At 43.0% G+C, this 13803-nt stretch overlaps 1 protein-coding gene across 3 annotated transcripts; it reads left to right on the top strand.

The window, feature by feature from the left end:
* Nucleotides 1–20: 20 nt before the first annotated feature.
* Nucleotides 21–13478, top strand: dtx4a (deltex 4, E3 ubiquitin ligase a). 3 transcript variants are annotated; one of them, XM_023431243.2, is made up of 9 exons: nucleotides 21–262; nucleotides 810–1024; nucleotides 2963–4145; nucleotides 9641–9702; nucleotides 10019–10180; nucleotides 10278–10339; nucleotides 11072–11392; nucleotides 11499–11588; nucleotides 11697–13478. In XM_023431243.2, exons 2-9 carry the CDS (start codon nucleotides 817–819, stop codon nucleotides 11925–11927), a joined length of 2319 nt encoding a protein of 772 aa, XP_023287011.1. In that variant the 5' UTR covers nucleotides 21–262; nucleotides 810–816; the 3' UTR covers nucleotides 11928–13478. The 3 variants fall into 3 exon arrangements, with proteins under 3 accessions (XP_023287011.1, XP_023287010.1, XP_087026003.1); XM_023431242.2 differs by lacking the exon at nucleotides 21–262 and adding an exon at nucleotides 447–598; XM_087169877.1 differs by lacking the exon at nucleotides 21–262 and having other exon boundaries at nucleotides 699–1024.
* The last annotated feature ends 325 nt before the right edge of the window (nucleotides 13479–13803 follow it).

The following is a 13803-nucleotide window of genomic DNA, read 5'->3' as shown; positions in this document are numbered from 1 at the left end:
TTTTTCGCCGGCTGAATAATTTTCAGCTGGGTGAGAGCCACTCGATCGAGACACTGTGGAAGAAACAAGAAGTGAGCCTGAGTCCATCTATATTAAACCCAAGTGTAGTGACACATTATCAAAACAATTATGTAACCCGAAACCCGGGATTTTACCTCAAGATTGAAGACATCTTCACAGTGACAGATGGATCATTACTAAAGCACCCTAACTGTTCTACTAAGCAGTGATTTTGCTGGAGACACTGGAGCTGATCTACCCGGTAAATATTTATTTGTTCTCAGGAATGTGATCCACCCTTACAGACAGCACAGATTTGGTAAAATATAAAAACCTTGCATTGCACGATCAAAGCCAGTCTGTCACAGTAACCTACTTTATGAGTGCCGCACCACCCTGAGCATCCAAGTTGCATTTTCTCCTCTCACCCTAACTTGATTGTGCCGGAGAAATGATTTCAGCACACGTCACTCATCTGCATAGGGAGTAAAATGCAACCAGCCTGCAAGGCTTTTTGCGCCCTGAAACCCTCTGTATCCTCGCCGTGTGATAAAAGGACCTTCTAATTGCTGCATATCCGAAACTACAAACATGGAAGGTACAGTTTGCATGTAGTGTCATCCCGAAATATATATTTATGTCCACATATAGGAGACACATCTGGGTTGCAAGCTGTCCAAGATGGATGCAGCGCCGCTGTGCGCAGGGATGCACGGCGGAGCGGCAGCCGGGTATCTTTAAATGCCTATCATCCCCGCGGTTTCGCTTTCATTTATGCCTCAATATTGCAATTTTTTTCACCCTTGCAGGAGTAGGATGTTACTAGCATCCGCCGTAGTGGTATGGGAATGGCTGAACGAGCACGGACGCTGGCGGCCCTACAGCCCGGCTGTCTGTCATCACATCGAGGCAGTCATCCGGAGCGACCCGCGCTGTGGTAGTGTTGTCCTCGGCCAGGTGGACTCTCGCCTCTCGCCCTACATCATCGATTTGCATTCCATGCACCAGTTCCGACAAGACACAGGTGAGGAGGAGAGAGGAGAGGCAGAGACACACGGAGGAGGGTGTAGCGGTTTAGCCGGGCCTGAGGTGGAGGCCTTTTTATTGCTCATGTGTGTCTACTTTATCATTGCAAGCCCTTGTGATGATTCTGCTCCAGATGTTGATGCTTTGATGGGGTGTTTTGCTGCAAAGTGGCTTCTTCTACAGGGTTTAAATTCTCCTGTGCTATGACATAAATGTCATTGTTTGTATGTTAAATCCCCCCAACCTAGTCTGGCTGAGTTTCTTCTTTCAATATTTCCAGGTTTATTCATTGAAGGACAGGGATGTATGATGTGCATCTGTGGCTTGTCAAAGTGAAGTGAGTCATTCTGGTAGGATCTGAATGTGTGTGTGTCTCTGTGTGTGTGTGTGTGTGTGTGTGTGTGTGTGTGTGTGTGTGTGTGTGTGTGTGTGTGTGTGTTTGCATGTAACACAGTAGCAGCTGAAGTGTCCAGTCATACTCACAAACACAGTAAACACTTCGCTCCTGCAGTTTCATTGCAAGCACTGTTATCAATACTACTGTTTTGTAAGAGTATATGGACATAAGAGGTGAACTGTCACAAGTCAAAGCTTCATAGCAGAAAGGCAAGCAAGGCAGTGTGAGACAAAGCAGGGAGTTGTCAGATGTCTAACTTTGGCAGAGACCCTGACTTCGTCTCTCTCTCTCAACATTGGCTGACAAAAGCTTTTGTGCAGTTTGTTTTCCAAACCCAGCAGAGGCTGAAATGTGGGAGCTAGGCAGGGTGCCCCAATTTAAATAGGGAACAGGGATGAAGAGGCGGGGGAGGAATTTCAGGAGTCTGAGGTCATAGACAAAATGGGGTTGATGGGGACAGATTTTGTGAATGAACTCCCTTGTTGTCTTGTTAAATGTGGCAAACTGTGCCACACATGCTGTATGGATATCAGTGTTGGATCCCATTCAGTTTCTTATGTTTAGACAGTTTGGGAGTTACCCTATTTTTGCTATGGTCATGGAGGGATTACAGAAGCTAGTGGCCACAGGAACTGAGGGCATGAGAGGTCAGGGGGCCCTTGAGCCAGAGCCTTAGTATGAAGTGACTGAAGAGCTCATTTAAAAGAAACAAAATGACCACAAAGGGGTGGAAAACATCATAACAACATAAGGAAGATCGTAAAAAAACTACAAAGAGATGGAAATTGACCATTAAGAGACACAAAATGGCCAAAAAAGATGCAAACTATGAGTCAGGTGGTCCCATATAGAACGGGTGGAGGGGTCTTTTATCGGTCTGTGTCGATTTTCTCCCAGTCAGTCCATGGCTGCTGTTAAAAGAAAAAAAGAGAATACAGGCTGAACTGTAAAATGAAAATGTAAAATGCATATTTTACATTTCTGGAAAAAAAAGCTGTCATCTCTCACTTTAACATCAAGCTCGCTCATCTTAAAGAAACTTGTGCACCACTCTTGAAGAGAGGATTTGATGTGCGAAGGCTTTATAGTATGAAGAATCTGTAGAGTTTCTCTGGACACCCTGGGAAAGCAAACACAGCCAGCTTTGGGTCGGATAAAGGCTGCCAGCCAATCAGAACGCAGAACACCGTGTGCTGTTACCAGGGGCAACCTGTTTGCCCAAATTCTTAGCAAGCAAACACAGACATGTTGAATTTGTTAGGGTTGTAATCTACTTGTCCACAGCAAATAGTAGTCCAGTCCACTCACCTCCTCTTGCTTCTACCTCTCATCACCCTACATCATGATTACAATATAAGAGACAGAAAGGTGTTTAATATATGCCTCAAACTGTATATTTACAATAATAGTTTAGGACGTGTCCATTGACGTGCAGTAAGTCACTACAGAGTGCTACTCAAGGATACCACACCAGGTTAAATTCTTCATAATCTGCATGAGTCTTTTGCTTATGTTGTGACCCTGTGACCCCTGCCTCAGGTACCCTTCGACCGGTACGACGTAGCTTCTACGACCCCACCTCAGCGCCAGGGCAGGGCTGGTTGTGGGAGTGGGAGAACGACGCTGGCAGTTGGACGGCGTACGACACGGAGGTGGGCATTGCCATCCAGGCGGCACGAGATCGTCAGCAGCCCTGGCTGGACCTGGCGCCGCTGGGTTTCTGCTACCTCATTGACTTCGAAAGCATGACCCAAATCAACGGGCAGACACAACGCTGCCGGCGCATCCAGCGCCGCTCCGACTTGGCTTACCCGCTGGTGTCAGGGCCCCTACCCAAGTCCCACCATGCCTGGGGCCCCACGTCAATGCCCGGCCATGGAGGACTGCTTGGTGTGGATGTATCTGGAGTGGGCATGGGGATCAGGATGAGCAGCAGTGGGACTGGAAATGGGAGTGCGTACCCCAGCGGGGCTCTCCCTGCTTCAGCCATCACCTCTCTGGGACAGCCCTGCGCCTGTCAGCAGTGTATGCTGGTGCTGAGTGTCAAAGCGGGCACCATGTCGGCTGCTCACACTCTGGGTCGGAGACCGCCACAGACCAAGCCACCTAGTCCCAAAATCAGCAGTCACCCTGTCCCAGGAGGGTCGTACTCACTAACCCTCCCTCGGCCTCCATCCCTGTCGCGGTCATTCTCCCCAAACAGGACGTCTATAGTTGGGGCGACAGGTGGCTTCAGTGTAGGTGGTATGGGTGGTCCAGGAGGTGTAGGTATCATCGGTGGTAGTGGTGTTAGCAGTGCCAGCCTTGGCTTTGGAGGAGGCTTCACCCACTCTCTTTCCCTCCTCGGCTCAGCTACCGCCGCCCTCTCCATCTCCTCCACCCGTCCCCCTCCTCCACCTCTCCCCCCACCTCCGCCGCCTCCTCCACCTCCCTCCACCACACCCTCATCTGTCGCCACCTCTCCCCCTCACCCCTCCACCTCCTCCTCCCTCTCTGCTTCCTGCTCCGCCCCTACAGCGCCCGCTCCAGGCCCACCTCTCATCTCCACGGCTGCCTCCACCTGCACGCCCTCGCCTTCTGCCCGCGTCCTTGGCCCAGTGTCTTCGTCTGGTGCTGCTGCCTGCGCCGCCCCTCTGCCGCCCCGCTCCAGCCTAGCAGGGCTGAGCCGACCAGCACTGCAGCGTATCGCCATGGCTCAGTCACGTGCCCTCATCGCCTCGGGGTGAGTAGACCAAATATTCTCTTATAGCCTAAAAAAGTTCAAGAAACGATAAGAAAACCTCTGAAAATAAAGTGTGAATGTAGCATATTCAAGCAAGATTTACATTCCTACAAGAGACCCATCAAAAAAAAAATTTGAATTGTCTCATGTGTTTTTCAATTTAGTCCTAAAATTAAACTCTTCTTCTGTGCAGATGAATGAACAGACTTGTCAAAAGTAGGTGTGATGTCCTCATCACCCAAACAAAGGGTGCGGTGTTCACTGATTGGAAGGCAGTGAAGTTACATGTAAAGCACCCAACCCCAAATGTTTGTTATGTATCACTGTCTGGCTGGTTTGTGACATTTTAATCCCAAAGTGTTGCTAAAATATTTCATGTATTATTCAAATGTACCCAGTGACCACACCCCATATCAGTTTACTATATACAAAAACAGAATGAGACCAACTGAACAGGATATGTAAGAAAAATCAGTTTAGACAGGAATTTCTCATTTGTTTGAAGGCCTCATTACACAGTGTCTGACATCAGCCTCATTAGCATCCTTGAGCCTTTAAAATTTGTGACAAAGTCCACCAGGCTCGTTCATTTCCATGGAAAAACAATGAAGAGCATTCATACTGAACAAGCGCCGCTCTCACACATTCCAGACTATTGTCATGCAACAACTAAATGATGGATTTAAACACACATACACTTGTGCACATATAGTTTGTTTGTGGTTAGTAAATATTTTTCACCCAACATTAGGGGACTTGGGGTCTAGGAATCAGAAAAGCCTGGGAATACTTGCACATGGGCTGGTTACCGTAGCAACCTATGTGGACCAGGGGTTTTTTTTTTTTTTTACAAAGCAGGTTTATGGAGTTGTCTGAATAACTTAAATCCTCGGCCCTCTCAAATATGAAATAAGGAGTAATATAAAAAGAACCATTTCATTTTTTACAGCAAACCACATCTGGATTGCATCTTGGATGCAGCTGAACCACATCTGGGATGTCGTGATTGTTATCAAATGTTCGGTATGCAGTGTTCCCCTTGTGCTGGTGACTTCATTTTTTTGGAGACTGCTGTAAAGTAGAGACAGAATTTTGGAAATTATAGTCAGGAAATCTGGAATGAGGTCCAGTGAGCCTTTAGCTTTAGTGTGTAGAGAGACGTACGGCACCTGCACCTTATATACTCTATAATCCTGAAAGTGCTGAAAGAGTTGCTGTCACCAGTTGTATTAGACAATGTTATTCATTAGGAATGTTTTTGGAAATTTGGTGATGAAAGCAACATATCAGTAAAAGTGAGTTTTTCACAAAAATAGATTTTCATATTGTTTTGATTATAGTGTTTTCTTCGATACCAGCCTTCCTTAAATATTCAATTTCATCCAAGAGCTTGGCAATAGTTTTATTATGGAATAAAACATATCAGGCACTTCTTTCTTCTTTTCTTTTTTTTTAAAATTCAAAGCAGATTATTTTTATAGATCTTAAAACATGTCTGTAGGGTATTTTTAACAACTAAAGGTTCTGATCACGTAGATCATTCTCCACGCCATTCAACACCAGAAGAGCACTGTGTGACCATCCGGTATTTAGGTGTTAAAGTCGTTTTGACAGTATGTCAGCATAAGTGAATGTAATAAGGTGAAGCAAGTCACAGTGTCCAGATGCCATAGCCAGAGGGCGCTGGTTAGCAAGATGTTTGTGGTTCAAAGAAGACTATTAGAACAAGAACACAGCTGTTTCCTCATTTTTTTTATCATCCCATTCTGTTTTGCAGCTGGTGGTGGCGCCTTCTAGTGAGCATGTTACAAATTTTAGCATCTAGATTTCATCATACTCCAATTACAGCCTTTCATTTTATAACATATTTTCCTTAAGTCTCACTGAAAGAGATGTTTCTGGGATGCTTTTTGTTTTGCAGTTGCCTCAAATGTGAAAATGTTAAAGCCTACAAGAAAAGCGATACGTCATGCATCCCAGACAGTTCAAAAAACACTGTGTCACTAAAGAGCAAGTCTTAATGAATTTGAAAAAAAGATGTGGATAATTTTCCATGTGAGCCACCTAACATTGCCCCAGCAAAGCACCCCAAGTTTCCGAATCCTCACATTAGCCTTGACAACTTCTGCAAAACAGTTTAGCAGCAGCTAAGCCTCAGATTAAAACCAAATACCACAGGCTTAATATTCCTGCTCCAGTAATCTCTGCATTCTGTGTCAGGTGAGATGTGTGACTGAACCATTCTTTCAACATATCAGGTGAGAGTACTCCTCTCTCCGACAGATGGTCGCACCTGCTGCTGTAGTAAAACCAGCGACGTCACAGATGAAGCGTCACTCTGATCCCGTCAGCCTGGGATTCTCTGCTCACCTCTCTGTCGCTCGCCCTTCTTCTCTCCTTCAGCCTTTTCTTAGCACAAGCTCCACTTAGTGCTCCTGCTGTCATCCCCAAATTCAGTCATTGCACCACATGTACACCACATGTACACTGATGTGTGGCTTCTTCTAACTTCCTGGACCTGGTGAACCCAGTGACAGAGTTTTATCATATAAAGCCACATATATACATGTAGGTAATTAGGCTCATATTTCTAAATCATAATTTTAAAATAGAAAACAGTTGAAAAAAGTGGATTATTGACCTTTGTTTATAATGAATACTTATATTAATTTAAGTCTGCTCAAAGAAATAAAGTGACGTATCTTTTTATAGTTGACAGTCATGGTGCTGTAATGCATTCTAACACAGTTATACTGTATTGTGATCATAAGTGTCATTGATAACCTAGTGTATGCTTAAAAAAAAAAAGTGTGTGGTGAGTTCCTTGTAAAGTTTGTTTTTGTTGATCGAGCTTGCCAGTGAAAATGAGCAGATGGTTTCTTAGTGAAGATTTAAACTCTGAGGGGTCTCCAACGTCACAGATTATCACACACCTGTTGTGGTCCTTTCTCCGCTCACTGCAGTGGGTTTGATTTTGTGCCACCGCCGCAAAACGTCATCACGCGTTCCCGAGCAAAGTTTTTTGCTCCTTCTTCCAGGGTTTATCTCTTTTTCTTTTTTGACTTGATTCAAGTTTCGAGCTTGTATTTGTAAAGTGTGTGAGTGAGGCCATATGCCACAGCTTGTGTGTGTCCATCACCCAGTTCTGCAGATGGAGGCTGCTCTAATGCCACTAGATTAGCCTGGATCAAAGAAACGTGACTGGCTGACACACCCCTCCTTCTCTTGTTTCCCACCCTTTCAATGCTTTTCTCCCACTATCCTTTAATCTTTTAATCATTTTGCTAATGTTGCTGTGTGACCTGCTTGTCAGACAAATGTCAATCAACTTATTCATGCTCAGGTTTGAGCCAGTCAGCTGCACCTTTTGTGACTTTGTGAATCACGAAAGGCACGTACACAGGAAGCTAATACTGCAACTTGGACATGTTGTAGGTAAACAAACCAATATAGTAAGACAGCACAGTGTAATCAGATTGACCAGTAAAGGAAAAGAACAGTACAGTGACTCTTAACTGTTTATGTGTCATTGTTGCATCATTTATTTAGAGGGAAAAATATTGCTGATGCATACAGACACACAAAAAAGTTAGTCATTCATATCCTACAGCCTCAACTTAACTGTAGCCTCATCAATAACTTGTTATAGATATTTGAGCAAATTTAATTCATTTGAAGATGAGCAGGTTTAGCATCAGAAACTTTAAATCAATTGATGCACCAACAGGTGTCCTCCCATTGCTTCCTTCTGGTAAAAGACCCTTATCTGACGTCCCTCAGCCTCTTCTTTAAGTTTTATTGGGTTAAATAGCATCTCAGACTCTGCTCGTCAACATATCTGTTTAAAGCCTTAGTTGGAGACATGTATGTATGGAAGAAAATACATTAAAAAAACATATAGATTCTCAGAGAAAAATGATAGAGATAATACTTATATAAACAGACAGATGCATAATGTAGAAACACTAAAAACAGCAGAGAAAACAAATGAAAGATATTTTAAACAAAGTTAACAGTAAAAATAGCAAAAAATGACTGTATGTGGGAATATATACAATCAGTTATTGTAGTCACAGTAATAGTAAGTTGGAATTGATATGTTTTTTATAAAAATATTTTAAGTTTTCTTAAGAAAGGAAATAAATATGAACCTATATACACTTTAAAAGAACAAAATAAAAGTAAAATATGGGCCAAAGGGTGTCCATTAAAGATACATAAATGAAACAAATAGAAGATAAATAGACAATATCATAAAATACTTTACTAGGGCAGTGGACTGAAATGTAAACCTTAATTTTATTATATCAACATATGGTGATATTTATGTAGTGGCACTGTGTTAGTACCCAGCTGTATGTGCTCATGTCTGTCAGCCTTATGGCAACCTGGCAGTGTGACACAGTAACTAACAGGTAATCCCTGCTGTGACCAATCTCTGACATACAACCAGAGTTTAGTCAACAGATGGAAACAGGTGGATTAGCCCTATAAAAGAGGAAGGAGACCCGACACCAACGCACAAGGAGAGGAGGAGCGAGACGGCAGAGAGATACACTGACATACTACTGTTAAACCTCAGGATCGATCAGAGGCAGGAAAAAAAAGAGAGGAGTCACAAACAACTGGAAAGAGACGAATAGTGCGACAAGTGGATATTGTTGCTGGAATATCTTGACTCGTATTTGTGGTCTCTGGTGCTTTCAAGAAGGAAAGATGACTGTTATCAAAACTGGCAGACCGTAAGTACACTTCTGTGACTGGATAGTCTCTGTGGCGACACTGTTGTGCTCATCGCAAACTCCATTTCCATTTATGAGCAGAGATATAGTACAGCTGTGCTTAAAAATAGTGTGATATTTTATCAAAATAAGGGCATATATGTTCAACTTCCATTGATGTCACGTCAAAAATATCTATAGGGCTCATTCAACACATTTAAGGATGTTTTTATTTTTGTTTGGTTGTTTTTTGTGGCTGGCAAACTAAATGGAAAGCGCTGTCCAATTCCTGCATAAAATCAAAGCTGCTTTATCTGGACATGAGTTGACGTCCTCATTTTAAGTTGAAAATACCTCGTCTACTGTCTAATCGTCTTTCAAAAAGGCATCTTTGAATTCAGTGACAGTTAATGGAATCATTTTTGATATCGTGTTCTATCAGTTGTACCCAAGAATTAAGAGCATTTGCCATGTACTGTCATCTAGGTTAAGCCCTAGACAGCAGGAAGTGCCATCTAATCATTTTAGGACAGTATGTCAAGTCAGCGTCTGTTTGTCTCTCCACATGACTTGGCAAAAGCGCCTTAACCTGTTGACACCTGGTGAACTAGGAAGTAGCACATGCCTGGGGCGGCTGTGTGTAATTCTGTCTGTTTACAGGTGACTCATCAGATTTTGACGCGAGGTTGCTGCGGTGACCTGACCTGTAGTGTGTCTGCTTTTGGTGTGTCATTGATCTGTAGATTAATGTGCGTTTGTCTTCTTGTGTTTCAGAGTGCCAACAGTTCCAGTGAAGAACCTGAATGGATCTAGCCCTGTTCACCCTGCACTGGCAGGTAAATGTCCTGACGCATCCAATTATCTCATTTTATTTAAATCTTTCAGAAGTACTTTCTTTAAAATTAGGTCTAAAATTCACGAGACATCTTACTCATTAAAGTTTGTTATACTTTTTCTTGTTACTGATCTACTGCCCTACAGACGACACAGCTAATGATATTTGACCCCATATTTAACCAGTCTTTGAGTAAATCAACTGGCCAGCCTTCACCGGTTTGGTGAATAGATAATTCCCTGGATAAAGAGCTCATCACGCAAAGAGTAAGCCCCAAATACAGCGTCTCACACCCCCCCTCTTCTGGCTGTACGCAGGTATTACAGGCATCCTGATGAGCGCAGCAGGACTTCCTGTCTGCCTGACCCGCCCACCCAAGCTGGTGCTTCATCCTCCACCTGTCAGCAAGAGCGACATCAAGCCCGTGCCCGGTCTGGGTCACTGCTGCCGCAAGACTACCAAGAAACAGGCCCGTAAAGGTGGGTGTAATTATGATGAGTCTGCTTTTGCTTTAGGCTGAATGTGCGTTTTGCTCATAAACAGATCATCATCGTACTTTGTGTCTTCACTTCGTAGGCAAGACCCCTGAGGAGGTGGTGAAGAGGTACCTTCAGAAAGTTCGCAATCCCCCAGAAGAGGTGAGTTCTCATTTTCGATGATTTTCAGCTAAATAAGACATGAATGTTAAAAAATCCTTGACGACTTTCAACATTGTTTAAGAGCCTCACTAAAGTATTTTAACATCCAAATATCACTGCGACAACAGCTGCAAAATAGGATACTAACATTTATAAAGTGTAATATTATGACAGAATAGAATTTCCTCTTTTTTCTCCACTTTTTGATAGTATAGCAGGAAAAAGAATAACAAAGAGAAACATGAGCCTATAGTCACATTTTCACCAGAGTAGATTCTAGAAGCAGGTTATAGAAACAGTTTATAGGTCATAAGATTGTTTTTAGGTTAAAAACTAGCACTTAAACTTTTAGGGTTCTTGGAAGTGCCGGCAAAAAGGTTTTATCAGAAGTATAGCAACTTGGTTTTCGGCCAAGTCTCATGGCCTTCATCAGCAGGTGGAGTTGCTCAGGTGTGATGGAGATGGTGTCACATGATCTAAGTACTGAATCCCGGTTAGATGATAACAGGTGGTTATTTGGGCAGAGGAGATCGTAACCCTTGACAACGGAGCAAACTCAGTCCGCTAATGAAGGCCATGAGATGTGGCCAAATTACACTCTTGAGCCAGCAGCTTTACATCAAACAACTGGAACATTTGAAAGGATTTGTTTTTAATTGGCCAACAACAAAAAGCACAACAAAAAGATTGAATGAGACATAAATTACACTTTACTTCCTCTTCCCAACTCAGGACTGCACCATCTGCATGGAGGCCCTGGCAGGACCATCGGGCTACAAGGGCCCCGGCGTGGGCGGTATCTCCCGGGCTGAGTCGGTAGGGCGCCTGGCACAGTGTGGTCACCAGTACCACCTCCAGTGCCTCGTTGCTATGTACAACAACGGCAACAAGGATGGCAGCCTGCAGTGCCCAACCTGTAAGACCATTTATGGAGTCAAGACTGGCAACCAGCCCCCGGGCAAGATGGAGTACCACGTCATCCCCCACTCACTGCCTGGCCACCCTGACTGCAAAACCATCCGGATCATTTACAACATCCCTCCTGGCATCCAGGTAAACTGAGGCCAAGTTTCTGTGGTACTTGATGCAAAAACGATGAGTCTGTTAGGTGTTTAGTCTTTGCTTGAATGATGTGATGAACTGTGATTTCTCTCTTTAGGGCCCAGAGCACCCAAATCCAGGCAAACCCTTCACCGCCCGTGGGTTCCCCAGACACTGCTACCTCCCTGACAGCGAGAAGGGGCGCAAGGTAAATGAGAAAACATCTCCTCTTCCTGGTTTCATGTGTAGCATGAAGATTACATGACCAGATTACGTGATGCATTGACTTATTGTCTTCATCAATTTCTTCATCCAGGTTCTGAGGCTGCTCCTGGTGGCGTGGGACCGCCGACTCATTTTCTCTGTTGGTACGTCCAGCACCACTGGGGAGTCCGACACGGTCATCTGGAACGAGGTGCACCACAAGACGGAGTTTGGCTCCAACCTGACTGGCCATGGGTATCCTGACCCCGGCCACTTGGACAACGTCCTGGAGGAGCTTAAGGCTCAGGGCATCACCGAGGAGGAGTGTCTACCCAGAGACTGAGCAGAGACATTCAAGACACGGAAAGCACGAGAAACCAGGCCGGAGTCTGTAAACACACAATGCTGGGAAGGGATCCACAGCTCGACAGGCGAATTATTTTCTAAATCTGACAACATGAACAGAGAGGAACTTTTACCACCAGAGATGGAAAACAACTTCAAATAACAAAACTCTTCACAGGAACATTACAGAAATAGTTTCAGCAGAAATTTGCTGAGATTCAAATTTCTCTTATGACTGCATGAGTCAGTTTTGAAACATGGGAAATAATTTTCTTTCCTGATGCAGTAAACAGTGTCAAGATTGCAGATGTTATTCAGTGAGACATTTGAGACCACTGTGCACATATGAGTCCGTGTTAGATTAAAAAAAAAAAAAAAAACTGTCATTTATACTGTGAGACTTCTTATCAAGAATGTAACTAAGTGAATTTTGCTGAATTGAAGTGTTTACCACTACTACTGCTGCTATGTGGAACTGAAAGGAGGTTAAGATGGAGACAAAGTGGGGTCTGTAAGTTTTTTTTTAAGTGTTTGTCCACAAGCAGAAATAACTTTTCACTGCAGATAAATATTTCAAGTGTATAACTGGATATCTGAGCATGGATATTTGCTGACCTCTAGTGGTACTTTTCCAGAACTACATTCCTTTTTAGGTTTGATTTTTAAATTGTATTGTTGTATATTATGAATACTTGATATATTATATGATATCGTTTCCATTATATCATGTTTTTATATTTTAATTTTACAGTTTTGTTTTATATGGTGTGTTTCATTGCATTGTTTTTGGGTGTGACGTGACAGAGTGAGATGTGGGGTGAAGTGAAGATAAGCTGCTGGTGTACCTGAGTTTGCCTGACACTTTATATGCCATTTACCAGCCCCTTTCTTTAAAAAAAAAAAAAAAAAAGATCATTTTCAGTATTTTGTATTTGATGGGTTAACAAACTGACATTCCTTAATTGTTCTGTCCTTGGAGCATGGGTGCATCTAATAGCTTTCTGTGTCTTCTCGTATCTGCATTACTATTAAGGACTGATAGAGGAAAAGCTACTATGGATTATACCCCCCCACCCCCCTCCCAGGAGGAGTAAATACCCAAAAAGCTAGGATTGAACCTCCTGCCTGAGCTCAGATTTGCACAGAGCTTTCTACTTAGTATCAAAAGGAAACGGACAGCTTGTATCTACTGTACTTTTGTGTAGGACACACACACCAGCCTCAAATGCTCTAATCACACTACAAAATGTGGTCTTTAGTTGTTTTTGTCATGTTTAGTGTTTGCCATGAGCAGGTGCAAAAGACTATCTCTTGTTGTGGATCCAGCTTTGGCCAAAGTGGTCCAGTCAGTTTGCATTTAGTCCATTGTGGACTGGTTTATTATGAGGTACAAGATGTACAACAGTATGTGTTGACATACTAATGTAGGCCAACATTAAAAGCATTTATACTTTATGATACTTTATGTATGCACTGTACCGTATGTATGTGTTTTATGTGCACAAATTTGCATTAAACGTTTTTTCTAAGGTTCAAAGAGATAACAAAACCCTACTCTGGTTTACTCTTTCATTTTATTTAACATTGATAATGTAATGTTTATTTAAGTCCATAAATGTGCCGCCTTTTATTACATTAAAGTGAGACTATATGTAACTTTTGATCAACAGCAGCCGCTATGGCAACAAGTGACAAATACTTATATATAATTATAAGATAATGGTAAATGCTAAGACATAGTGTACTGGTTGTAAAATGAATGAGTCCACTAACTGAACCCATTAACTGCTAACATTAGCTAACAATCGCCACCATGAGCTACTGGTCATACCAGACCAAACAAGACTGTAGCAGCAAAACTCAGTGGTGTATCG

This window comes from Seriola lalandi, unplaced genomic scaffold, assembly GCF_002814215.2.
Source record: "Seriola lalandi dorsalis isolate HSWRI2012SDOR001 ecotype SW California unplaced genomic scaffold, Sedor1 jcf7180002054919, whole genome shotgun sequence".
In the NCBI taxonomy this organism is placed as follows: Eukaryota; Metazoa; Chordata; class Actinopteri; order Carangiformes; family Carangidae; genus Seriola; species Seriola lalandi.
The sequence above is the reverse complement of the archived record's forward strand: the minus strand, read 5'-3'. Positions and strand labels throughout refer to the sequence as shown.

Excerpts from the sequence above, each read along its gene's own strand:
- dtx4a (XM_087169877.1), top strand. The coding sequence starts at position 742 with ATGCCTATCATCCCCGCGGTTTCGCTTTCATTTATGCCTCAATATTGC. Across the intron at positions 1,025-2,962 it reads CCAGTTCCGACAAGACACAG|GTACCCTTCGACCGGTACGA; the intron begins GTGAGGAGGAGA and ends CCCCTGCCTCAG. Across the intron at positions 11,393-11,498 it reads ACATCCCTCCTGGCATCCAG|GGCCCAGAGCACCCAAATCC; the intron begins GTAAACTGAGGC and ends TTCTCTCTTTAG.